The sequence below is a fragment of the Diceros bicornis genome, chromosome X (genome assembly GCF_020826845.1).
Source record: "Diceros bicornis minor isolate mBicDic1 chromosome X, mDicBic1.mat.cur, whole genome shotgun sequence".
NCBI lineage: Eukaryota > Metazoa > Chordata > Mammalia > Perissodactyla > Rhinocerotidae > Diceros > Diceros bicornis.
Window position 1 is genome coordinate 16,044,977 of NC_080781.1, and position 27,879 is coordinate 16,072,855.

The following is a 27,879-nucleotide window of genomic DNA, read 5'->3' on the forward strand; positions in this document are numbered from 1 at the left end:
CTCTAAAATATGGACTCCTGGTCAGGGTCCTTCAAATGTTAATGACCTGGGCCGGCCCTGTGGCTTAGCGGTTAAGTGCGTGCGCTCCGCTGCTGGCGGCCCTGGTTCAGATCCCGGGATCGCACCAACACACCGCTTCTCCGGCCATGCTGAGGCCGTGTCCCACATACAGCAACTAGAAGGATGTGCAGCTATGACAGACAACTATCTACTGGGGCTTTGGGGGAAAAATAAATAAATAAAATCTTTAAAAAAAATATATTAATGACCTACTCCTGAAGTGTGGCTCCCTGACAGGCCACTTCACAGCTTAACTGACTGCCCCCAAGGTAGAGAAGTTTAAAGTTAATTTACAGACACATTTATAGCACTGCATTTATGCTGAATATGTTAAAGCAAATTGCAGACAGTACAAATCCATTTATTCACTCATTCTTTATTAAAAGTCTAACATAATGGGATTTAGACTAAAAGTCAGGAATTCTGAGTTCTGGTCTCAGCTCTGCCACTAACTAGCTGTGTGATCCCAGACAAATTACTTAACCTCTCTGGGCCTTAGTTTGTTCATTTATGAACAGGAGACCTTACGTAGCCATTGCTAAAGCTACCTCCAGCTCTAAAATGTCCTGATTCCATTCTTTCAGAAAGATGCCATGACTCACTCGCAAGTCCATTACCCTCCAGCCTTTCTCAGCCCGAGTGAGGATTACACCCTGATGTCCCAAAGCGCCCATTGTATGCAGTGAATTAACTTCTCTCTTATGCACCTGGAATAGGAGTTATGTACTCTCTTGGGGAGAATTGAGAAGATAGTCATCATTTTCTGTGCTCTGTGGCTCAGATGAGGAACCTGGGGTGAGAGACTGCAAAACCCTCTAGTGCAGAACCTCCCAATGGGGTGCCACAGGTGAGTTACAGGGATGCCAAGTTATCCATGCCCCACGTTCTGTTGAGGCCAGATCCCTGTGGAGCCCCGGGTCGGTGTAGGTGCAGCCTGGCCCACTCACTCCACCATGCTACATAAATAGCATCGTTTTCTCCATAGGCTGTGATGCGAAAAAGTGCGGAAGCACCACTCTGTCGCACAGTGATCTTGGAAACGTGCAATTTAGGCCACAGGAATCGTGCTCCTTACTCTAAATGATGCCCCATGGAAATCTAAAATAGAGGTTGCCCAGCAGCTGAGAGGGAGGGCAGGGAAATCAGTCTGGAGCTCTCCGTGTTCATTTGGGGTGCCATGTTTCCTGTTCTTTCTCACTTCAGCAGGCATCTGCCTTGTTCCAATACAAAACTTAGTGGCTTAACGCAACAAACCATCATTACCGCACAGTTTCTGCGAGGAGCCATTTCCCGCTCACTCACGTGGCTGCGGGCGCCGCGGGCGCCTCTCTGCCGGCTGCTCAGACTCGGCGGCCGCCTTCTCCCGGACCCAGCCATCCAGGAGACAGAAAGCCACGGGGCCGTTATAACCCAGTCTCAGCAGTGACAGATCATCGCCTTTGCCGTCCGCTTTTGGTCCCCTAGACCAGCCCCGGTACCATGGGCGTGAACCCCAGCAGGCGGCACCTACAGAATCGGATTCTGCTGACGAGGTCCCAGGTGAGCTGCGTGAACAGTAAGTTTGAGAAGGGCTGCCAATGAAGGGAAGTCTTGGTTCCCCTTTTGTGCTTTCTCCAATTCCTCTCGCTTCTTCCTCCTTCAATATTCTTCTCTCTCCAGAAAAATCACCACCGTCTCCCCTTTCCAGCCAATCCTTCCAAGCTAGGTCTCTCTCTCTCTCTCTCTCTCCACTTTTTCCTTATCTTTCTTTCTTCCCTCCATTTTCTTTCTTATTTACTCATTTTTGAGAAATCCCAGGAGGATTTTTATTTTCAAAATGATTCCAAGGCACAAGTCCAAGAGAAATGACAAAAACAAAAGTCCTCTGGCCATTTGGGCCTCTAGATCTCTCTGAAATAACACCAACTTAGGCTGCCAAAAGACACCATTCTTTTAAAGCAGAGGGCCCAACGTTGCCCACAGGAGGAAATAGCTTTTCTCAATTAAGTACTTTATTACTTAATTACACAGGTTCATTTGGGGGAAATGCTGTCGAGTGGGAAACCTTGCTTCTCCGGGGGAGTAATCACGGCTGATTCTGCCCCCCCGCCCCCCAGGAAAGGTTCACAGGGACACTTTCTATGAGGCAGTCCTGCACTGTGCTCTGTTGCCTTTAGAAAACTGCAAAATTCCTTAAAATCTGGGCACTTTGGAGACTGAGCAAACTATCCTGGTCTCATAAAATGAGGCTGATAAATACTGCCCACTATAGACTGGGACTGAAGGCAGACTTTGAGCTCCTCCCCAAACAAGCCGCATCAGCATCACCTGAGAGCTTGTGGGAAAAGCGAAGTCGGCCCCGCCCAGACCTCCCGCGTCAGAAACCCTGGGGGCGCGCCGACAAGCCGCCTTTCAAGGAGCCCTGCGAGTGAGGCTGATGCCGGCTAAGTTGGGGAACCACTGGTTTAAGAAAAGCATGGGTCCAAAGTACATGCCGGGACCTTGCTACGAATGGAGGAAAAAAACTGGCAACACCAGCAGGTAGGACAGAAAAAATAATGGGATGTAACATGACCCCCATCTTTGCTTACATTTTCTAGGTATGAACAGATCCAGAGGGCTGGTGTTCTTTCCCTTGGCCCCCCACTTTTCCCTCCATTCCCCACCCCCACCCCCGCTCAGCCGCCGGCACACTAATAGGAACGAGCCCTGTTCAGTGGCATCTCCTTCCCCAGAAATGGCCAGGATTCACTTTAGGGAAAAGTGTGTGGCCTTGAGGGGAATCCAAGTGAGGACAAATGGGAGAGGTTGCCAAGGACAATTCATGGAGTTTTGTGCTTTGAATCTTGTACAAAGGGTCCTTTTCTTACCACATTTTGGAGCCAACAAGGTTTTAAGCCCAAGAACCAGCAGCTGAGTGAAGCAATGCTTGAGCGTGCCACTAGGGGTCGCAAGCAAATTGCGCTCAATCCCGCCACAGCCCAATGCCCCCTTTTCATAGGAAATATTTTCAAACACGCTCATTACAATCCTGAAATGCAATTCATAGATAATATTACCTACCTACACACACAATTTTAAGATTTTTTAAAGACTATGATATAAAGAAGAAATAAAAGCAAAGTAATGTGTTATAAAGTAATACAAATGTTTGAACGGAACTACGCTAGAGCCACAATGAAGTGCTCAAACTTTTGCACCCGAACGTAGAATTGCCGTGTCTGCGACAGCTGCGGATGTAGACTGAAGTGGGCTGTTAATCACTGCCTCAAGTACCACTAGCAGCGTTGCCATTGGCGATAGGATTTTTCTATAATGGTAAACCACTGTTGGAAAAGCCCAGAACAAAACAAATTGACAGTCTTTCCTCAATTTACTTTGTAAATACCTTTGTATTCCTGAAAAATCCACTCAAAAACTATTATTTATTTATCTGTGAAATGGAGTTAGGATCTAGGTCCAGACACTATATACAGGTTTTATTTTTTTATTTATTTTTCCCCCCAAAGCCCCAGTAGATAGTTGTATGTCATAGCTGCACATCCTTCTAGTTGCTGTATGTGGGACGCGGCCTCAGCATGGCCGGAGAAGCGGTGCGTTGGTGCCGCCGGGGAGGAATCCAGGCAGGCAGCAGTGGAGGGCGCGCACTTAACCGCTGAGCCCTGGGGCCGGCCCTATATACAGGTTTTAATGCAGGTTTTTCACCTACATGAATATCCAAGGGAACATTTGCAAGTCACGTGAGAAATAGAAAACATTTTCCTTGCACAGAATGTCGGGTGTTTAAGAGTACCCCCCAATCACTGTGACGGCAAACCCCCACCCGCAGAAATGTCCATTGTGAGCCCTAAGGGACAGCTCCGCATCCCCAGTGGGATGGAAGGAGCAAAAGCGAGAAAGACGAGACTAAGAAACGCACGTGTAGGCTCAGGATGGGGGGTAGGGGGGCAGCAGCGCCACGCATCCAACCGCCCCGGGGCGCACGGAAGCGAGAGTGCGCGTGTGCGGTGTTGCCTGGCATCGTTCCGGGAAGCAAGGGACCCTATGACAGCATTCACTTTTTCTCCACGTCCCACTTTTTAGCCCCTTTACCACCACCCTTAGAGTCAACAAAATTTAAAAATATCTAGAAATCCATTTTTTTTATAGATATAAGGTTCTCTTTGGGCCCCAGGTAGATTTCTGAAAATGGATTTAACGCTTCTTAGGGGGCGAAGTAGCAATATGAATCAGGTCCCTAAAATGTTTGCCTACTGTTGGACCCAGCAATTTCACCTCGAGAAATTTATCCTAAAAAAATAATGATAATTTGGATACAGCGATAGCTACAAATATGCTCAAGCAAGGTTTATGATTGTAAAAATGGAAAACCATCTGTGCAACAATAAGGGATTGGTTAAATGAATTATAGCTACAATGGAATATTAGGAGTTAAAAATCAGGTTGTTAAAAATATTTAATCACCCGTGGGAAAGGCTTACAAAATATTTGGTCCCTTCTGATCTCATTTCTATAAATGTTTTAAATGTGTAGCAGACCTATGTCGCTGGAAGCTGGTATACTGACTTATTAACCGGTTTATGTGGGCTGTATGATTGTAGAATATTTTCGTTTTTTAAGTTTTGATTTATGTTTAGTTTCCAGAATTTCTACATGGAACATGTTTCTTTTATAATAAGAAAAATGCCAGCAATAAAATGATGAAAAAATGCTTTTTAAAAGAATCCTATTTTGCTATTTGGTAAAGTCCATAATTGCCCCTATCTCGTGTTGGTAAATTCCGATTTTAGTTTCTTAAGATTGGCAAGGGTTATTGACGTAAGCCAATTATGCAGGCAGTTGACAAGGCGTGGTGGATTTTTGTGAGTGGAGAACTTGATACAGAAAGAAGCTGCAGCGATGGATACAAAGGCCACCGAGCATCCCCCGTCCGCATCTTCCATTGGACGGTCGGCCTTTGGCCTGGTTGTTTAATGACCTTTGGTTAAGAACCACACTGACACAGGTTCTTTCCCTTTATTTGGTAGCACTTGTTGGTGGCCCCCAAACTGTAGTTAACTGTTGACTATAAAGATAGTAGTCACCCCTTAAATCTTCTGAGTACCCAAATGATTCATTCTCAAAGCATCCCTGGAAGATAGACGTTTCTAAAAGTTGCTTTACTACTGAGGACAGCAAGGCACTGAGAGGTTAAAAGATTTGTATGTTTACCAAATTCTAGTATAGTCCTCGTTATGAGTCAGGCACTGTTCTAAATGCTTGACAAATATTAATCCGTATAAGCTTCATAACAGTCCTATGAGATGAATGTTGTCGTTACGCTCCTTTTAAAGATGAAGAAACCCAGGTCCAGAGAGGTTAGGCAACTTGCCCAAGGTCACACAGCTAGTAAGCGGTTGAGCTGGATTTGAGACCAGGTGGACTGGTTCCGGAGTCCAGGCGCTATGTTGCCTCTCCATAAGCCTACTCTTAGGTCTCCAAAGACTGCTTCTATTTGGGGATCAGCCACAGAAAATGATTGACTGTAACTTAAGGTTAGATTCATCAGCCAACGTCTGCGTGAGGGGAGAACCAGGCCAGACTTAGAAGGATGTGCGATGTGATGCAATCTGCGGTCTGATGAAAGCCAGCCTGGGGTGATGCAACCCACAGATGGAAGGAGGGGTTTGCCCGGCTCTTGTTGGGCAGCACCAGGCCTGCAGTACAGATCTGATGGCCGCAGCATTTCATTGCTTGCCTTCTCACCCACATTTCAGTAGGGAGGATTTTGCAATCCATTTTTCCACATTTCTACATTGGTTAAGAGAAAGAGATGATCATACCCGCCATTGTTCACACTTCTTACCACCGATTCAGGACCCCCATGCTAACGTGAAAACACTATGGCACCTCTTTCAATTAATTTCCCTTGGGGTCCTGTCGTGCGTGGGCACATCTTATCTTCCATATTTACAAAATACAAAGCTAATGTTAAAATCCTTCTTTGGCTTCTCATTGTTCTTAGGATAAATGTCTAAATCCTCAGTGAGATCTAAAAGGACCAGGATGATCTACTGCCCATCTTGTTTCCATTTGTCAAAAGCTCTTTGACCTGAAACTCTGGGCACACCCTCCTCCTGCCCAGCCTCTGGTTAGTCAGTGCGGCTCAGGTGGCACCAGAAAGGCTTTTCCTCAGCCCTTCCTGACCGCCCTCAGCCCTCCATCACACTCTTTACAATGGAAATGTATTAATTATATGTACAATTACATGTGTAATTTATTCGTTTAATATCTGTCCCCTCCCCGCCAGACCACAAGCTCTACGGCAGCCATCATGTCCCTGACACCTATAACTCCAGTGCCTGGTTTATAGGTGCTCAATATATTGTGAAATGAATGGATGGATATTCATAAATGTTTGTGATTGCCTGACATAAGCGAGTCTTTCCATAGCTTCAATTTCCTGTAGCAAATACTGGAAGGTGGAATGTGGATTTTCTTAAATCAACTAAAGATAATTGTTTCATACGTAATCACTGATGTCTGCCATCTATACTGCTCTTTCTGTAATGAGAAATTTTCAAGCATCTACAAGAGTAGAGAGAAGAGTACAAAAACTTCGGTATGTGTCTGTGAAAGATAAGGGCTCTTTTTAAAATTACTTTAATACCATTTGCACACCTAAACAATTCTTTAATATCATCAAACGTCCAGTCAGTGGTTTAATTGCCCAAATTATCTGATAAATGTCTCTTTTTTTTTTTTTTTTTTTTTCACAGTTGGATGGTTTGGGACCCAGCCAGGATCCACAGGTTGCATTTGGCTGATAAGTCTCTTCACATATAACAGTTGCCGCATCCTCTTTTTTTTTATCTTGCTATTTGTTTATTAAAGACACTAGGTCATCTCTCCTGTAATGTTTTCCCCATTTTTTGATTTTACAGATTGCATCTGTAAGCCGGTAGAAAGCCTAGAGGCTTGATGGGATTCCGGTTTGATTTCGAGACAAGAACATTCTGCAAGTGGTGAGGTGCCTCGGCTTGTCTCGGGGCAGGAGGTGCGGGCAGCTGGTAAATCAGGTGTTCTCAATTTGATCCTACATTTTAAAGCTCCCTAAGGGTTATCCATTCTCTCCTTGAGAGTTGCAAGACTTGGATATTAAAACTCTAGGATTCCTTCTTTATTTACTATCGGAAACTGTTCTATAAAGACCTTTCCCTCATCAACTATTGGTTTTATCTTAAAATTCAGTCTGTACAGGAGAGGCAGGATAAATCCTCCATTCTTTCCTTTACCAGTTTTCAGAATAATTACTATTGTGTGGTTCTTTGCTTCTAGGTCTTTCCAGGGGAGAGAATGAGGATGTGTATGCGAATTAGGATGTGTATTTTTTAAGGGGAAAATGTCATGAGTTTATACTGCTATTTCCAATTCAAATTCAGGACCACCAGGGTTTTACATCTTTGATTTTATATTTGTGTCTCTTTTATGCTGACAATCTTCGTTCCTACTGACATTAACATAATTATATATTCACTGTGTGTGTGTGCGTGTGTGTGTGTGTGTGTGTGTGTGTGTGTGGTCTCAAACAACAATAACACTGATAACTGAAAACAAGCTAAGATTTTTGCGGCAGTTTTTGTCCCAGCCATATTCCCGAGTTGTTGGATAACCCAGGTCATTCTCAGTGGGCTTATGTCAACAACATGGTATGCGGTTACATGCATTTGTTGCATTCATCTCCATTTCTATTCCATTTTGTTTTATGGTTATGTAAAACATTTATATGGTTCCAAAGTCAAAATAGCCCCTAGCCATAATCCTTCTGGCCAGCATGGGGCCTAGCACATCAGAGACACTCAAATATTCATGGACTTTTACGACCTGTGATTGTTCTATTCTAAGTCATCTGTGGAGGGGGGAGGTGACTCCCACAAGAAAGCCAAAGGCCTGGTAAGGACCAGGGTTTGCCCTAAAGTTCAGCTTGATTGAGTACTTTTAGGGTGCTTTGCAAAGGAAAGGTCAGAGGGCATATTTCAGGATCTCTAATTGAAATCCTCCTGTTACTGAAGCAGGCTCGTTTGTGCCCGTCACCCAGAAAGGCAATCACAGAAACAATGAGATGGCAGCACAGAGAGAGTTTTAATCACAAGGCAGCAAGGAGGTGGGAGTCTCCAACCCCCCTCCCTGAAAATGGGGACTCAGGGATGTTTATGGGGTAGGGGGCAAGGTGGTCTGAAGTATGGAGATAGATGATTGGAGGTGAGGAGAGGTGAGATAATTGATGATCTGCACAAGCATAGTCAGACTTCATGCCTCTTCATAGGACACATGTTCACAAAATGGTGGCATTAGCATGATCTGAGGGTGGAGTTTTCAGCCCTTTGACATCAAAAAGGTCACTTAGTGGGTACCTGCAGGGGCCCAGTTGATGGGTTGGTGGTCTTAACCGGCCTGAACTAGACAAGGGGGTCCTAATTCCTGAAAAACAGCTCAAACACCCATTACCATGGTGACCAGGCGCCAGGAAGATGTTATCTATAGGAAGCTAGTGGGAGCTGGATAATATATTGCCTAAGCAGCACAGCTAACAATGGATGGGCAAACAACTAAAAGCTATAATTAGTAATTGCAAAAAAAAGTACTTTAGTTACTAGCTCCCTAACCATTAATGGCTAACTGCTTACCAGTTTCACCCCAGCTCCACCCAGAGAAGCCGGTCATAATGGGCCGGGCAGGAGTGCCGGAGAGAGGATGAGGAATCCCTCACCTCCACTCCCACCCGAGCTCTGAAGCCCTCCTCTTTTTTTTGTTTTAATTATTATAGAGACTGTTAGAGTTTATTTTTCTTTAAGTTAAAAAATGAAACAATTTTTTCCTTTTTTTATTGAGATATAATTGACATAACATATTAGTTTCAGATGTACAACATAATGATTTGATACATGCATATATTATGAAATGATCAGCACAATAAGTCTAGTTAACATCCATCACCACAGATAAATTTTTTTCTTGTGATAAGAACTTTTAAGATCTACTCTCTTAACAACTTTCAAATATGCAATACAGTATTATTAACGATAGTCCCCATGCTGTACATTACATCCCCAGGACTTATGCATTTTATAACTAGAAGTTTGTACCTTTTGACCCCCTTCACCCATTTGCCTCCCCCCCACTGCGTCTGGCAACCACAAATCGGTTCTCTGTATCTATGAGCTCAGATTTTGTTGTTTTAGTTTTTTAGATTCCACATATAAGAGAGATCATACAGTATTTGTCTTTCTTTGACTTATTTCACTTAGCATAATGCCCTCAAGGTCCATCCATGTTATCGCAAATGACAAGGTTTCCTGCTTTTTTATGGCTGAGTAATATTTCATTGTATATATAAAACCACATTTTCTTTATCCATTCATCCATCTATGGACACTTAGGTTGTTTCCATATCTTGACTATTATAATAATGCAATGAACATGGGATGCAGATATCTTTTTGAGTTAGTGTTTTTGTTTTCTTCAGATAGATACTCAGAAGTGGAATTGCTGGATCGTATGGTAGTTCTATTTTTAATTTTTTTGAGGACTCTCCATACTGTTCCATAGCGGCTGCACCAGTTTACATTCCCACCAACAGTGCACGAGGGTTCCCTTTTCTCCACATCCTCTCCAACACTTGTTATTTCTACCCTCCTCTTTCTTAAGACTTTCTCTTCCTCCCATCTCTGCCTTTTGCAATTCTTGCTCCATCTCCCTGGCCTCCCCTCCTCCAGATGCAAGAGTCCTTTGTTAATGTTCTAGCACAGATGGCATTACTATGGCCCGTAGCCAATGACTATTAACTACAATTTTAACCTGTCACTGCTCACACCTGAAGCATCCGTCACCTTCAAGTTTACTTCCAACTCTGGCTTTGAAATTTCTGACAAAAGTGCAAAGAAAATATCCTCGTTATTAAAAACTGGATTCCCTTGTCTCTCCACTGTGAAGTTACTATTTTAACCCTTGTAATTAATCAGTATCTTGTAGGGAGATACTTTGAGATTATGCAAATATCCTGTTTCTCATCATACTTTACCCACTAATTTTAGCCACCATTGATCATTCTGGCCCACGACAATTATTACTGTGGTCTTTGCCAAATAGTGATTTTTTTTTCTGGTTCTATCATTCTGCCTACATTAATTAATTAGAATTCTACTGTAAGGAAAAGTCCTTTCTCCTCCATTTATTCAATTATGTATTTATATCCATATGGATTCATGGATATTTTCTTCTATGGGTTACAATCCACTACTATATTTATTTTATCTTTCAAATAATAGGGAATTGGAGGAGGGAGAGAAGATAAAGAGAACTCAAAAGGATAAGAAACAGCCACTGCCCTATGGGCTGAGACACAGCATCCAAGGAGGAGCCCCCTTGTTGGAGAGGGCGCTGCTTGCTGGATGGCAGAGTAGTTCACTGAGCCCCTATTTCTAGGGTAACTGTGCACTAGGGACAGGAGATACTCAGCAAAAGCATCGAGAAGCCATCGTGAGACCCTTCCATACTCTCTCCTTCCCTGCTGCACTGACTATGGAGGTCACATACTGAAATATCAGAGCATCTGTCATCCTGGGTTCCTGAGTGACATCATGGAGTCCCTGGCCAATCCATGTTGGACATAGAACATGAGTGAAAAATAAACCTCTGTTGTAGTAATCCACTGTTATTTAAGGTTAATGTGTTACCGCAACATAGCCTAGTCTATCCTCACTGATACAGTGGTCTGAACTTTGAGAAACAATGCTGTACCTTTTTCCCTCATTGTTTTCATAAAATCCTGCATCTTAAATCTTTATAGTGTTTGCGTAGTGATGTCACATGGAGGGTGTAGGATTCTACTTATTGCAAATATGAAGCAAAGAAAAACACATCCAATCTGCTGCTGTCTACAACTATGAGTCCCCCCGAAGGAAGCAGAAGCTACCAGAACTCAAAGCACAAGTAAGCACTAAGGGAACTCTTGCTCCTATGTGATCAAATCTCCACTCAGCAGCCAGAACGGTCTTAAGTGTTCAGTGGAAACAGAAATTAAGTCACGTCACTTCCCTGTTCCCATCCCAATGGCTTCCCATCCCACTCAAAACAAAATTCAATTTCCTACCAAGAAGCAAAAAATCCCACTAGGGCCCTATGTTCTGGCCTCTGTCTTTTCTATTTCATTTCCTATGGCTCTCTGCCTGCTTCATGCCACTATAGTCACCTGCTCTTCCTGCTACTCCTCTAATATACAAAGTTTATTTCCACGTCACGGCCTTTGTATTGGTTGATCTTTTTGTCTGAACAGCTCTCCTTGGGATCTTTGCATAGTTTGCTCCCCGATTGCATTCAGGTCTCTGCTCTCATGTCCCATCCTCAGAGGAGCCTTTCTGACCCTCCTCTTGTTACTCTCTACCCCCTTACCCTGTTTAATTTTTCTTCACACCATTTATTGTTAGTATTATATGTTCATGTAATATATATTTATGTGCACTTGTTAATTACTTTCATTCGACTGTAAGCTCGGTGAGAATAGGGCCTATATTGTACTTGTTCCTTGCTATATCCCCAATGCCTAGTACAGCACCTGATACGTAGTCAGTGCTCAATAAATAGGTGTTGAATGAATGAATGAATGAATTTATGTCCGTATGTCCTACAATGCTCTTGGACATACACAATCAATATCACCCCTATGCAAATAACTCCCAAATTCATATTTCTAGCCATATTTCCAGGCTTACAACTCCAACTTCTTAGGGGACATCTTCAGATAGCTGTTCCCTCACCACTTCGAGGTCAACATGTCCCAAACCATCCAGATCAGCTTCTGCTCGTGACCTGGACAAAAGGGCCTCCGACCCTTTTCATTCCCTTGTCTTCACCCTTCACGTTCAATCAGCAGCAGCATCTGCTGAAGTCATGCTGTGAGATGAATCTCACTTCCATCCCTGCCTTTTAATGGCCCCTCTCACTCCTTAAGGAGCATTCTTCTCACTGTAACCTGGTCATAGAGGTGGAAGAAATCAACAAGGTCTCTGAGTCCAGGCTCCTGCCAGGGCTCAACTCCTTTTTCTAGCCTTCTGACAGCTGGTCATGCTTTGAGCTTCTGCTTTGAATACATTTGGTGCCACTGGCAGAGAATTATCTCAGTGGACAGTTCTCATTGTTAGAAAATTCATTGTTATACTGAACTGAAATGATTTTATTCACACACACGCGTACAACAGCTCTTTCTCCTGGAAACGGACAGGCCTGAAAATGTATCTAATCCTCTACGGTTTTACTTTTCATCCAATTTTCTCCCTCCTGACAGGATTATACTTCACCCTGTTGAACTCAGACATGGTTGGGTAACTAGCTCTGGTCTATGGAAATTGAGAGGAATTTGTGTGTCACTCCTGGCTAGAAGCTTTGAGAGCCAGTTTAAATGATCTCTTTTCTGTCTACCACAAGACAAGCTAAGTTCCTGATAGAGGCTGCTCCATCAGTCTGGGCTCCAGAGTGAAAATAACATGGAGCAGAGCCCCAGCCAAGCCGTGAGGGACCTGTGGTATGAACAAGGTGACTTGAGTCACTTCAAGTTCTTGAAGTGACTGAAATGTGGAGGTCGAAGGTTAACAAAACGTAACCTAGCCCACCCAAAGTTAGTCTGGTTTTTTCCTAACTCCTTTGATCATTCTTCACAAGTCACAATTTCAGCCCCTTACCGTTCTGACTACTGTCCCCTGGATTCCACCCATTTTTGTCATTATCCCCCTTAAAATGTGGAACCCAAGTCTGAACCCAGTACCCCAGATGCAATCCCACTAGCGCACAACTAGCCCTTTGACCTGGGAACTTCTCTGAATAGAGCCTCGAGTTGCTTTTGCGTTTCTTTGTGTGTGCTTTTATCATCAGCTGTTAACTCCTGTTGAGCTTGTGAACCAATAACTAGAGCCAAAGGCGTTTCCCACTGACCTCTCAGAATTTACTTGGGGAATCGATTTTTGCATCCCAGCTCAAGCAGAGAGGGCGGCATTTTACAACTGTTACATGATCTCTTCAAGACAATCTGGCAGCAGAACCATTTATAGAAATCAGATGTTCTGTCTTTTGGCCCTGACCTGTGTGTTGAGCGAAGGGTGCAAAGTTGCAGCACCGGCAGGACTGGAAGCACGGTAGGATTGGCCTGCACGATTTCCAATCGTGCACGGCTAACCTGTGGCGCAAAATTCAAGGAAAAGGCCTTTTTCCCGCGGGACCCTGGGAGCCAGGCTCCACTTTCCCACGCAGGCGCCTTCAGGTCCCCGGCTCCTCGCCCTCCTACTGCATGATGACGAAAGGTGCCCTCAGCCCCGCCCTCTCTGGCGTCGACACCCAATGGGCGGCCGCGGGCCCCTCAGGTGGGCGGGGCACGCCCTGGGAGCCGTCCTGGTTGGCCCTCGGCCCGGCGCGGCGTATGACGTCTCTGCGTCTCCGTCGTGTCCCGCTACCGTTAAGGCGTGGCGTCCGCTTCGGGCGCCTGAAGGAGACTCGGAGACGCCTGGGGAGCGTCTGTTGGGTCGTTGGAAGTTGCTGCCGCCTCCGTTCGTGGCCGCAGTCCATGAGGAAGATGCTGGCCGCCGTCTCCCGTGTGTTGTCGGGCGCCGCCCAGAAGCCGGTGAGGCGGCGTGAGCGGGCCGGGGTGGGGCCGAGGCGGCGCCGAAGGACCGGTTGGGCCTCGGGACGCGCGGTGAGGCGCCGCCCAGGGCGCGGCGGGGCGCTCGGGGAGCCGCGGGCCTTTGTTTTACCTCCACGCCGTGCACTCGGCTCTTGGCCCCGGGACGAGCGGCCGCGCGGGCCTCTGGCGCCGGCGGGGGGACGGGGAGCTTGACGAGGTCCGCGTGGAGGTCAGCGCGGTCTCGGCGCCGGCTTAGCAGGTGTGCCCCAGAAGTGCCCCTGCGGTCACTGCAGAGAGGAAGGGTGCCTTGCGCTTCCTCGAGCCTCCGGTTGACCCCCTTCGCAGCCCACTCATTGTAGATCTTCATAAGTTCATCTCTCTTGGCCGTGTAGTATGTTAAAAGCGTGGAATTCGGAGACTGGGTGGCTCCGTTCGGACATCAGCCTCACCATTTAGTAGCCCTGTGACCTTGGGCGAGTTTTTTTTTTTTTTTAACATCCCTGTGGTCAGTCTCCTAATCTCTAAGATGGAGATAAGAGTACTTAGTCCGTGGAGTTGTCGTGAGGCTTAAACGAGTGACACGTATTTAAACCTTTCCAAATAGCGCCTGGTACATAGTAGATGCCATCTGTGTTAAATATTGTTGTTATTTGAGTGCCCCGTTTGCTGTACATTTGTTGAACACTTGCCCTCGGCTCTGTGGAGTGTTCAGACTCAGGCTCCCCAGAAACAACCTAACTCCCCTTTCCTCTCCCTTAGCGTGGAGCTTTTCTTGGCAGTCCATTGAAGAGCAGTCAAGCAGAACCCAGAGGAAGCCGCCCTCCCCCTTACACACACACACACTTAGGGTAAAAGTAGCTAAAGAAAACAGCAGTGGTGCTTGGAGAGTGGGGTTAGAGGTTAGTGCTGTTTATGGCTCCAGCTTTTAGATGTGCTTAATGCCTAAGCTGCAAGCATTTTGACCTCTAGGCCCTGAGAGGTAGTATTACTTGTTATAACTGCAGCCAAGCTTTGACTTGCAGTTCTGGCTCTAGTAACTCACCCAGTACTTTGTTGAAACTCTGGTTAGTATGGGCAGAGATCATGGGAAGGTAGGAAGTGTACTCCTCTAGGAATCCCATTGACTGAAATAACTACAAAACATGATTTGATTAATCACTTATTAGCATTTAAATTGTAACTGGATCTACCTGAAGGACAAGCACGTTTCAGCGATATTTATTTCTGCATATACACATGACATAGCCAACATTTATTGAGCTCTTAATATGTGTCAGGCACTAGGCTGTTTAATCTCCACAACATGAGTTTTTAGTTGGCTGTAAGTAAGAGAAACATATTTTCAACATTATACAGGGCCTTAGCTCTGTATTATGTTAATTTTAGAGGACTAAATTTAAAAAGGAAAACTGATAGAATTGGTGGTGGTTTACAGGAAAAGAAAACTTGGTGAGTTTTCAAATTACGGTCACCTCTGTGTTCCTATGAACAGAGAAAAGTTATTATTTAAAATTAGAGCCTCAGGGCCGGCCCTGTGGCTTAGCGGTTAAGTGCGCGCGCTTCGCTGCTGGCGGCCAGGGTTCGGATCCCGGGCGCGCGCCGACGCACCGCTTCTCCGTCCATGCTGAGGCCGAGTCCCACATACAGCAAGTAGAAGGGTGTGCAGCCATGACATACAACTATCTACTGGGGCTTTGGGCTTTGGGGGAAAAATAAATAAAAAAATAAAAAAATTATTATAAAATTAGAGCCTCAATCCCTCAGCTGTCCAAAATACTTCTGGTTGTGTTTTCTGGTCTTCCAGCAATGTGCTGGCATGAAATGCAAATTGCACTTATCTTCACCTCAATAAAACTTTGGCTTCGTCAAAAATCATCTAATATAGCCCAAATCAAATAGAAATGAGTTTGGGGTTACAGTGATCTGTTAACTGGATAAAACAAGAGTGGAATATAACTTTATTCAGTCAAAAATTCTTATCGAGAGAAAAGATTATTACAGTAGAAATGGATTCCTGTGCATAACATTTACTTCTCTTTTATTTATTTATTTTTTGATGAGAGACAGTGCAAGTTAATGCTCCTTCGAGCCACTCCTCTTTTTGGCTATTTTGCATGCTTTTCCTATTCCCTGCATATGTGGCATTAATTATACTAAGGTAGAGAGAAAAATATTCTGAAGATTTATTAACCCTAGATTATGTGTGTCTGTGAGCTGAAACCCTGTTTAATAGCTCCCCCTCCTGGAGACAGAGCAAATAAGCTAATTAGTGTTCCATAAACGGTTATATAGTAATTGATGAGATGTTCCCAGAGTGCTTAGTACTTCAGGCTCTTGGGTCTGATGTGCTCATTCATCTGTCAGGTTTCAGTTGTGTTAACATAGGCTACTTACAGTGTTCAAAGTGTTTGTTTTAGAATCATCATAGACCTATACTTTTTTTTATTAACCTATACTTCTTAATGTGAAAAAGATCATTGTTAGCCGAAGGAGAAAACACTTGAAACTGTCTGTCATGGACTGGACAAGTTTCTTGTTCCACAGCATGCCAGATTCCCAGTGATTCTGGGTTTGAAACTTTGATTTGCAAAAGTGTCTTTAAAATTAAGTCAGCATATCAGATGTTAGTCCCATCAAGACAGAAATGACCAGTTTCTAAGCATAAGTGATACAAACAGGCTTAAGGAATTTATCTTTTAACAAACTCATTATGTGAATTAAAGTAGGTGTAGTATTTAATATCCTAGAGAACCTAAGTGGGAATGTTGCTCTAATTATGGTGTTCACGTCTCAGGATTTGAGAGCGCCGGGTTCCTCAGGGCTGGCCCAGGTGGAAGCCTTGGGACATTGTCCCACTCTTTCCTCCTTCAGCTTGCTACCCTTCAGCCAACCCACCAAAACTTTCAGAAACTGGATGCTAGCACCTCCTACAGAAAGTTGAGAGTCTCTGTCTAAAAATGAAAGCAGAGAGCCCAGTGTAACTTGTTACTTAAGAACCTGTGATTTCATCTTTGAATGAGGTTGCAAGTTTTCAAAGTTCTTATTTCACAGAAGATTAAATTGCATTTAAAAATTTTATTCTTTGTCTTATTGTTTGTATTTCCATTATGACCCCTTCTTTTGTGAGATCTTTACTACCAGTATTCTTTTGGCTTTTTAAGTAGTAGATAAGATTTTTAATTTACACTGGTAGAATCTAGAATTGTTGAAATATTTTCATCTTTCATTTGAATGGTTCCCATGTATTTAGGAACTTAAAGTTTTTATTTTTCAAAATTTCCATGGGTTTGTCCATGACCTCTCAAAGAGGAATCCCATTTAACACAGAACTTTTTATGGCTCTCCAGAGAAAATGAATGGTAATCCTTTCAACAATCTCAACAGTTGAAAATTATGATATACTCACACTTCTGATATGACTTTTAGTTTCTTTAACTTGGGTCCTTTCACCCATTACATCAGTGATTCTTCATATTTTTGAGATTCATAATAATGAAATGGAGAGAAAGTATCTAAGTAGCTCTCTGGCAGTCATAATCTTTGACCTTACCTTCCTGCTCTTTATTATATAGAACTGTCTGTCATTCTTCATTGTTTTGACTTTAGGATGGAGAAAGAAAAATTGACCTACCTTCTCTCAGTTACTGTTGCCTGGCCAGTTTGGTCTCTAGTTTTAAGTCTTTCCAAAAACTGCAGTTTCTGTAGCTGTATCTGGAAATTTATTTGGCAATACAAGAAATATTTCTAGCCCCATAAAATAATTTAACTGCCAAAAATAACGTCTGTTTCATGATTGCCAAGTATAACCTTTTTTTTTGTCACCTCACCCTTCTCAGCCTTTCTTCTTCCCAATTTTCTTCACTCATTCTTAGATATATCAGTGGACTCTCTCTACTTCTAACTTAACTGAAGCATTTATTTGTAGTATTTAAGCTTATTTCCTCCAGCAACGCCATTATCTTTACTTGTTGGCTTTATCAGATAATGGTATATTGTTGGGGGAAGAGATAAGTAGATAATAGCTTTCTGCCTATTGGTTTGTATTAGCAGATCAATCTTAACCCTTCTCACCAAGATCAAGTCCAGTGCTACAAGTTGGATGGTAAAGTAATAAACTGTATAAACATATCAAAAGTACTTTTTGTAGGATCTGAAGAATGTACTTTAAGTCTCTATGAGAGGAAGTCATGTTGGTTTTCATATCAGTATGTGAAAATGTGGCAGAATGTAGATAAAATAGTACAATACTACTAATTGGTTAAATGTGGTCTAACCTGGATCTTAGCCATCACATAGAGTACTTTTGCTGTGAGCAAGTATGTTCTATTGAAAGAATGAAAAGGAAACATTTCCCTCAGCTTTTTACCCCCACAAGCAGTGACGGCCACCCAAACATCAAGAAGGGAACACTTGTAGAGAACATCTCTCCTTTCTGGGGCTTTAGGAGGAGCCTACCTAAGCCATAGGCTGTTCAAATTATAAAACGTCCCTCAAGTTCATTGTTTTTAAGTCAGGGAGTACTAAGTATCTTTTCTTTTGTCTTGTACATTTCTCACTAATGTATTTATCTCATACTTTGACTAGTTTAATTTTCTCATATAATTATTTCATAGAAAAGTGGTTTGCCTGAAATAGGAATTGAATCATAGTTTTATTTGAAGAATAATTCTGAAAGCTTTAGCTTGCTCCATATATCTGGTTATGACTAAGAATAGCATAAATAAAGAAAGCCACAGGTTGTCTAGTCTCTTCAATTTGGCCATTAACTTTATCATATTCTCACTGTAATTTCTTTGAAAACAAAGAAGTCGATGGGTTTTGCCCCCTTTCTCTTTCTGCTATTTGCCTTCAGATGAGGGTAAGATTGTGTTTCATTGGCCAAAGCATGGATTCATTTTGGAAGACAAGATCTCAACACAGTGAACAGAATGGAAGATAAGCCTAGATCACAGCCTGATAAATGATTAATAATAATAATGACTTAAAAAATAACTGACAATAAAAAGTACTGATATTTGTATATTTTGGTCTTTCAAGGCAAGCAGAGTGCTGGTGGCATCCCGTAATTTTGCAAATGATGCTACATTTGAAATTAAGGTAAGAGGTGTTTTACTTTGTATTAATTTTTCCACAGGTACACTTTGATATACATTTTTACCTTTGGAATAGAACATGTTGATATTCATGCTTTTTCACCATTTTCTTCCAAATGTTCTAGAATCAAAGATTCAGAGAAGTTTAGCAAAAATTAGAATTTATTTTTCTTACTCAGCAGCTTGCTGGTATTTCCGGGGGTTGGGGGGCAAGCTAAAAAGGTAAAGACTTACTCCAAAGTTTAGAATGTGATTCGGTAAAACATTTGAATAAGAAGATTCTTAGACTGCTTCTTTGAAAGTTTGTATTTCACCCTATAACTCATTTGACTTTTAGGGGTTTTCAGTGAAAGTCATCTTAGAAAGATTTCCTTCTTCCAAAACCCCATCCCATTGCACAGTGAGCTTTGTGATTTAAGGAGTCAGAAGTGATATGCAGCATTTCTGATGTGCTCCTCTGCTGGTTTTCGAGTTAAATATTATCTGCAATGGAGTTAGATCTTAGAATGGGTTGGCAGTGTTTACATTGTGGTAACTGAAAGATAACTGTCTGATCCATTTCAGAAATGTGATCTTCACCGGCTGGAAGAGGGCCCTCCTGTCACGACAGTGCTCAGCAGGGAGGATGGGCTCAAATACTACAGGATGATGCAGACTGTTCGCCGAATGGAGTTAAAGGCAGATCAGCTGTATAAACAGAAAATTATTCGTGGTTTCTGTCACTTGTGTGATGGTCAGGTGAATGGTAGTTTTGTAATAAAATGGTGTTACTCAGTAATTTAAGTATGGTTTGTATTTATTGGCCTTTACCTTGCCTTATGCATCTGAAGGGTTCCAGGCTGATATTTTAGAATAAAAATGAGAATCTTGAGACCTGCTGTGAAGCTTATGCTGAAGAATTTATTCATGCATCACATGGCTGATTTCTTATGCCTTTATGGCATTGTGATCACATGTACTGGATATACTTTTAGGGGAAAGGGTTTTTGTTTTGTTTTTTTGTTTTGTGGGTTTAGGCCGAGGGTTACAAATTCAAATGCCTGCAGAGACCAGGCAAGTAGAATAAATGAGTGAAGGCGGCCAGCTGTACAAAACATAGAGAATGGTGAGAGGGACTAGTGGTGAACTAGAGTGGACAGGTCCACCTGCAGGGGATGTCATGACTTGATTCCAGCCGGTTGATGCCATATGGAAATACGAGGCTAATGCTGTCCTATTGTTCGTTCTTGAAGAGAAGACAGGAGTCTCCATTTTCCTGTGAAATTCCCCCAATATTTTAATGTTGACATCTGATTCAGGATTTTCTTTTTTCATGTCATTGTACAGGCTAAAGGAAAGAGCATATCTGTGGATTGCCAGTGTATGGCTTCTGGCTTGGGCCTTACTCTCCACTCTGATGGAAAGTAGAGCTGCTTTCTGTGGTTATTAAAAGTACTACTAGGCCAAATGTTTCATAATAGTCTAGGAAGCCTTTTATCTAGAAATATGTGTTGTACTGACTCATCATTGCTTCTTGCTTTAATGCAGGAAGCTTGCTGTGTGGGCCTGGAGGCTGGCATCAATCCCACAGACCATCTTATCACAGCCTATCGGGCTCACGGCTTTACCTTTACTCGCGGGCTGTCTGTTCGAGAAATTCTCGCAGAGCTTACAGGTTTGCTATTGATTTACAAAAAGGGGAAATTAGTGAATTAAATTTTCAACTCTCCTATTAAGATGCTCACCATTATGAGTTAATATTAAAACCTCTTTGAGTTAAAAAAAAAAAACACCCTTTTGATGGTTAGGTGCCTCTGTTGTGCTTTTCAGTAAACTGACCATTTTTGAAGTCATCTGGTCCCACATACAAGTTTGAAAAGGTTAGCTCTATAAAATCAGAATAGTGTTTATCATCACTCAAGCATGCCAGCAGAAATCGAGCAGTCATAGAAAGTAAATTGAGTAGAAGCATATCAGTGTATGCAATTTAAATTCTAGGCATCTTCTTAATATTCCCTTTGTCTTTGTCCCCCGTGACTCTTGAACTGTTTAGTGTACCAGTGTGGGAGAAATCTGAAGATGTTTGTAACTGGCAAAAAAAAGTCTAGAATACCACACTAACATCTGAAGGAAACTCAGTGATTAGAGAGCTGGAAAGGTTGGAAAAGTCAAGGACATAGGACTGGTCTGACCTTCATTATAAAAGGACCAGGAGACAAAGAGGAATATGTGTTTGCAAAGAGGGACGGGTGCTTACACAACTGAATTGGCTTCTGAGTTCCAATGGTTGAGCCTCTAAGAAAAAACTTGGGATGTGGTTTTGTTTGTTTTGTATATTTGGTTTTGATGTGTATGTGTGTGTGCTGCCATTTCTAGGACGAAGAGGAGGCTGTGCTAAAGGAAAAGGAGGATCAATGCATATGTATGCCAAGAACTTCTACGGGGGCAATGGCATTGTCGGAGCTCAGGTAATCGAGGATGAGGATTGCATGCTTTCCTCGATTTGGCCTTGGTCCATGTCTTTATAATATTTCATACCCCAGAAACTTCCCTCTGAAGTATTTTAGTACTTCTGGGGCTTGGTGTGCTTTGAAAGACCTATTGCTTCATAAAGAACCCATTTGATTATTTAATAGATTTGGACGATGATTTAAAATTTTTCCTTTTAGGTATGTATGTTTTATAAGTAAGCAAGAGCCTTTAGCAGTGGCACTATACCTTCACCTTTTAATTTATATTGAAGTACATTAATTGCTTTGTCACATACACTTTGCCCTACTTCTCCCTCCTGTAGACAGAGGCAGGTGATCAGGATCTCAGGGGCCTACTTAGAATCTAAAGCCAACTTCTGTGGTTACATCGTCCTCCTTATTCTCATTAGTGAATGAAGAAGTAACAGCATAAAATCATATCTAGATTGGTTATTTTCTATAATATTAAGATTCTATTATATGTTTTTTAAAAAAACCTAGGTTTCATTTTTTGGCTCTTTAGGATTAGTAGGTGAATCTGCAGAAATTTTATTGCTTAATGGTTGAAATAAATTATAATAATTATTCATGTTACTTGACCAGTTTGTTTACAATATTGGGGGTTGGAGTAAGCAGAGAGGGTTGGGGCAGGAAGGGTTTGTAGTGCCAGTGTAATTTCCATCTCAAATTCTGGCCAGGAGTTAAAATCAGAGCATTAATTTCTCCCCTCATGCATTTCTGTGGTTGCTTTCTTGTTGTCCTTAATATTAGGTGCCCTTGGGAGCTGGGATTGCTCTGGCCTGTAAGTATAATGGAAAAGATGAGGTCTGTTTGACTTTATATGGCGATGGTGCTGCTAATCAGGTGAGTGTGTCTCTCTTAACTTTCTAGTAACGATTAGACTTTTGAGTATTCATACATCAGTTTGTAGAGAAGTACTGTATTGCTTATTAGTTGAAATAGCCATTCATATGGCAAGCTAAAATTTGGTTTTATGGCCAGATTAGAGATTTACTTCTTGGCACGTTTCACAAGTGCTTGATAGGGGCACGCTCCTGTGAGGGATCTCTCCTTTGCTCTACCTCTGTACTTCACCAACTGTCTGTGGCAAAGAACCTTTTTACATTTTAACCCATTGCAAACCAATTCTTACACCAGTACTGTAATGTACAGACTCATTCTCTTGGATGCCATGGCATTGTCAAATTCTTCTCATAGTTTCTGAGCCCTGACTCTTGCTGCACTTCTCCTGTCATGGTCCGGGTAATCACCAGTCTGTGGATGACACTCTGAGGCCCTGCTCTGGATGCTGATTCTTAGACAGTGGTTGACTCTGGTTATCCCGTGGGTCTCAAAGAATTTATAATAAAGTGTAAAACTAAGTAGCCACACATTTTTACATGTTGATCTTTTTCCAGTGTATTCTATACTACTGCCTTGGCCCCAGAGAAACCAGTGGTGGTATTTGGTTTGTCACTTCCCTTAGTTGCAAAAGAGATGATGCTTGCTGCTTCTTCCCACCACTCCCAGCACACACACTCCTTTGCCGCAAAAGCTTGGTTGTAGAAGATGAGGCTTTTCATCCTTTATGAAAGCTTTCTCTGCCAGGTAGAGCAGCAGCTGTTAGGGATAATGAAGTCTAGAGAAAAACAGCAAAATGGAACTACTTGAACTTTGTATACATACTTCCAGGGTCAGATATTCGAAGCTTACAATATGGCAGCTTTGTGGAAATTACCTTGTATTTTCATCTGTGAAAATAACCGCTATGGAATGGGAACATCTGTTGAGAGAGCAGCAGCCAGCACTGATTACTACAAGAGAGGTGACTTCATTCCTGGACTGAGGGTAAGGACACCTGTTGTGGAGCTAGGGCTAAACCCTCTGGCTCGATGCTTCTCTGTGCCCTTGATAATCTCAGACAATTTGGAGAGTTCTGTTTTCTTAGCATGAACAGATCATGTAAAATTAAAATGGTTTGAGGCAGTTTGATTTATGCCCTGCCCCTATCCTGTGTATTAACAGGTAGATGGAATGGATGTCCTGTGTGTCCGGGAGGCCACAAGGTTTGCAGCCGCCTATTGTAGATCTGGAAAGGTAAGACTTTTTCTTAGACCTCTGGGCTAGAGATTTCTAATGACATCTATCTGTCTTAAAGTTAAAAGAATGCCTCCCACGTGTCTATTCTATCTATTCAGGGGTAGCTGCTAATTGAGGAGATAGAAGCTGAGTCCAGTCAGGTGATTCGGGGTCCCTTCATAACTAGTGTGGTCTTGGTAGCTCACCTCCTGGGAAACATTCCACCTTTCCCCCATTGGGGGTAAATTTTTTCTTCCAGTGTTTCTTCACCATTTTGCTTCTTCATCGTGTCAATCTATTTTGCCTTTTGGTTTGGGTAATTCTGTGCCTCCAACCACTCCCCAGCCCCCATTAATCATAAGCCCCTTGAGTGAACAGATTGGGGATAATGCTCAGCACAGAACTTTGCTTATATAATAGGCATTTAGTATGTCTTCTGTAAATGAAGTATTATCATTAAAGTATGTAATCTTAGTCTTGCTGTTTTAGTCCTAAGAATCGTGACCTTTCAGTTTTAGCAGTGGAGGGAAAGGAACAGTGAGATTGGCCTAAAGAGAGGCTTACGTGCCATCAGAGCTCGTGAATAGATGTTCTCCCTAAATCAGTGTTCCACAGCCTAGAAAGCATGCCCCTGAGTTTACCTTTCAGTGACTTCCCCTGTGTGTTTGGGAAATAATCCAAATAAGATTTGGCTAGCAGAAATGAAAATGGGAGAAGGGGTGAAGCAGAGAGGGAAATGTTGAGCAATTAAACAATAGAAAACGAAGAGTAAAATAGAGCATGACTAAGATGGCAGGTTGGTGGCAGTGGGCTCAGCAGTCTGTCAGGACTTCCAAGACTAGAGGTCAGGCCCTGAGTGGTGGCTGTGGTCCCCATCTCTCTCAGTTCCTAAAAGAATTTGTGGGTTCCAACCCTATGTGGAAACAGGGTCAGTGGTTTATAATGTGTTAACTTTCCCAGCCTGACCAAAGCGTGATCTTAGAATTAAGGGAGGGTCTGGAAACCCTTTTATCACCACCTCCTTAGCCCAACCCACTCCATATGTCTACTCCGTATGTCTACCGGATGACAGAAAGAATGGCTGATAGTTGAGGGATTGACATATGTCAGTTGACACACTAAGCACTTTTTATGTATTATCTTATTTAGTCTGCACAACTGAGTTAGGTTATTACCGTTTTACCTGTTTTGTAGATGAGGAAACAGGCACAGAACAGTTAAGGGTACATAGATACTGTATATTACAGCCAGGATTGAAACCCAATCACTTGGACTCAGAGTCCCATACCAAACTACCCAGGGATCCTAGGTCCACCCCCTCCGTGTTCAACGTCATCTTCTGGAAGGGGGCTAGTGTAGCATGAGCTACTTGTGCACAGCCAGGCTGGCCAGATTCCCAGCGGAGTTACAGGTTTAAGTATCAGAGCTCCACAGTGCCTGCCAACTTTGTTACAACACTAGCCAGATCTGTGTGAAGCGAGATTGGTTGCCAGCCCCCACGAAACACTGCATGAAATGGGTGTGAGGTGGAAATTCACCTACCCACCCTATCTTTAGTTCTTCCATCCTTCTGTACTTTCTAGCACACATACAGGTTTGCTTTTAATCTTATTTTTAGAGTTTATATTTTTCTCTAGTGTTTTAAAAGGATCAGAATGCTTGTAGATCATTTCACCTGTGACTGGGGAAAAAGACTAGCCTATTGACCCTGAAGATAAAAACTGTCCCCTCTCCTGCTGCCATATCTGTTTTCTAATAGCTTTTTCTTCATTAAATCTGAGCTCTTTCTTATAGCATCACATATCAAACACAATGCTGATGAAATGAACAATTCTTTATTTAACATCAATTGGCTCTGTAACGTGCTAAATGCCTTTTTGATTCAAAACAAGCTGCGGCAGGTTGCTTTTATTAAGTTCCTGTTAGAAATGAGAAGAGAAGGATGAGACATGTAATAAACAGGTATTAGAAATGAAAACAGATAACTTAATAGTCAACCAATAAGAAATTTTAGACAACTCAGCTGATTTATAGGTCTGATGAGAATATAGGTCTGCATTTGAGGCTGGGGATTGTTGGTTGTCTCACCTAACCTTGGTTTCTGTTTTAGGGGCCCATACTGATGGAGCTGCAGACTTACCGTTACCATGGACACAGCATGAGTGATCCCGGAGTCAGGTATGGTCATGGGAAATCTGAGTGTGGTGTCCAAAGCAGGTGGGCTTTGAATGGTGTTACTCATATGAAAAAAGCAAAGCATTTCAACATTTGCTTTTGAAGCCAGACACCAGTTGGCTTCATGCATTGCATTAGTCAAGCAGTTAAAGCAGTTATTTGAGTCTAGCCTGAAAGCAGTGCCTCCCAGTAAATTAGTTCCAATATAGAAAATCCATACAATATATGGTATGTACATGTAGTATGTATGTGTTAGCCTGAGCAGCAATAAAAAAACAATTGCAGAGAGAAATTGATGCATAAAACGGGTCCTGTGGTGTAGAGTAGTATATTTGGGGGCATTTAGCTTTTATAGGCATTACCCCAAATGCATTCATGGCATACTCCACCTGAAGAGGATTAGCATTTGAAAATGTTCTGGCTGGCATGGAGTGTGGCTAACTGGCACTTGAGGTCTTCAATATGTTGAAATAAATCAGTCAAAACAAAATTAGGTTACCCTAGGAAGATAAGAGTTTTACTTGTCACTTAGTAACTCTGGCATGTAATGCTGCAATCCCAGAGTGTGACACAATTAAAAGAAGTAGATTCAGTCAAAGTAAACTATAATAAGCCTTTGTGTGTAGAATGGAATTCTAAGGGAAAATGTTATAAAGAGCAACTTGTATGGAAAAATATACTTAGTGAATTCTGTTTTCAAAAAATGGTGGAACTCTTACTTTTAGCATTACTTCAAATGATGTAGGAGAAGGACGTGTTAAAGAATCAAGAATCGGAAAACCTGCTGTCCAAGTTTTTGCCAGCCATGCTTCTCTAGGGTCTTAAGGGAGAAAGGAAAGGCACATTTCCTGCTTGGCATTCTGATGCCTCAAAGTTATAGTTGTCCCCACACATGTAAAATGTAGGAGCTCAAAAGGGTAGGACAGTTGGCACATAAAGAGGCTCCACTCATACCCTCACATCTAGATCAAAGAAGCAAATAAAAACTTGACCCCTCTTGTCAGAATGCTGGAGAAGCCAGGTGAATTGCCAGGGTAGAGTTTTCTATAAAAGATAGAAGCAGCTCTTACAGAATGAGTTCTTTGTGCTCTGTCGTTTCAGAAACGACATCTGTATTTCACTTCATTGTAACAGCCTGGCCCCATATTGTATTTATTTCACAGAACTGTTTTTGCTATACTCGAACTGGTCTTATAACTACGTTTTCCTCCCTGTAGTTATCGTACACGAGAAGAAATTCAGGAAGTAAGAAGTAAGAGTGACCCTATCATGCTTCTCAAGGATAGAATGGTGAACAGCAATCTTGCTAGTGTTGAAGAATTAAAGGTACAGTCACTCTCAGTGGTTTAAAAGTCTGGCTTTAAGGGTTGGCTCTCTTTTCTGAGCAGTTTTTCTCCACACAAAAAGCTGCCACTCCTGGATGAACTAAGTAAATGGAGGAGTACGTATTGTCACAGGACATTAATCAGTCATATTGGCAAAGCCTTTAAATCCTCCAATAGCACAATTCTTTTTTCCTAAAAATATACTTTGGATTTTTAATTGATAAATGTTCCCTCATCAGCATTTATCTGTTGAAGTCTGTACTCCAGAATATTTCTGTGTAGATCCCTGTCATTTATTTAAAAAATAAAATCTTTGAAAATAGCAACTATTAGTACTTCTGGTACTAGTAGGAGACTTACAGTTATCCTAGCAACAGGTTCGAAGTAGAACTAGTTGGTGCCTAAGCTGCTGTTTGTTGAAAAATCTCTTGAATTGTAATCTGATTTTTAGGAAATTGATGTTGAAGTGAGGAAAGAAATTGAGGATGCCGCCCAGTTTGCCACAGCTGATCCTGAACCACCTTTGGAAGAACTAGGCTATCACATCTACAGCAGTGATCCGCCTTTTGAAGTTCGGGGTGCAAATCAGTGGATCAAGTTTAAGTCCATCAGTTAATAGGAGACTGCACATAATGGATGGTTACACCTTCAGTGGGCTGTTCGGCAGCAACTATAAGGAACTCTCTGTGTTCTCAACTTTGTTCATGTAAACTTTCATTAAGACTAGTGTGTAGATGAAGATAGTAATTGCATGCACAGTTTATACAGTGTTGCATTAAAAGAGGTTATTGCACATTTAAGTATTTTATAAAGGTATTTTAGATTTATATAAGCCCAAAAAAGGAACTACAGAGTTTGTTTAGCCTTACCCCAAATTATTTCCTTAAAATAGTTCTATTTGATTTAGTTGTATACTATTTTAACAAATATTCTTTAGTCATTAAGAGGAAAAACAATTCCTCGTATGCCTAACTAACTCTGCCACCTTTTTGTTGTGTGTGAGGAGGGGATCACACCCCTGTCCCTCACAGTGACATACTTGCATTACCCAACAGTTAACACAGCGTACC

At 42.3% G+C, this 27,879-nt stretch overlaps 1 protein-coding gene and 1 long non-coding RNA gene across 2 annotated transcripts; both read left to right on the top strand.

Annotated features, from left to right (window-relative positions):
• Window positions 1–2,465: 2,465 nt before the first annotated feature.
• Window positions 2,466–11,608, top strand: LOC131400793 (uncharacterized). The gene is made up of 3 exons (XR_009217456.1): window positions 2,466–2,580; window positions 6,963–7,043; window positions 10,347–11,608. It is a non-coding gene; the product is annotated as an uncharacterized LOC131400793 (long non-coding RNA).
• A 1,934-nt stretch (window positions 11,609–13,542) lies between these two features.
• On the top strand, window positions 13,543–27,609 carry PDHA1 (pyruvate dehydrogenase E1 subunit alpha 1). Its single transcript, XM_058535536.1, has 11 exons — window positions 13,543–13,687; window positions 18,725–18,784; window positions 19,345–19,518; window positions 20,308–20,434; window positions 21,136–21,227; window positions 22,002–22,094; window positions 22,923–23,078; window positions 23,256–23,327; window positions 25,420–25,487; window positions 26,702–26,810; window positions 27,261–27,609. The coding sequence occupies exons 1-11, from the start codon at window positions 13,631–13,633 to the stop codon at window positions 27,423–27,425; spliced, it is 1,173 nt and encodes a 390-aa protein (XP_058391519.1). The 5' UTR covers window positions 13,543–13,630; the 3' UTR covers window positions 27,426–27,609.
• The last annotated feature ends 270 nt before the right edge of the window (window positions 27,610–27,879 follow it).

Bases quoted from the DNA above. Each gene is read 5' to 3' on its own strand.
- PDHA1 (XM_058535536.1), top strand. From the start codon at position 13,631: ATGAGGAAGATGCTGGCCGCCGTCTCCCGTGTGTTGTCGGGCGCCGCC. The intron at 20,435-21,135 runs GTTTGCTATTGA...TGCCATTTCTAG, and splicing joins AATTCTCGCAGAGCTTACAG to GACGAAGAGGAGGCTGTGCT. The intron at 21,228-22,001 runs GTAATCGAGGAT...CCTTAATATTAG, and splicing joins ATGGCATTGTCGGAGCTCAG to GTGCCCTTGGGAGCTGGGAT.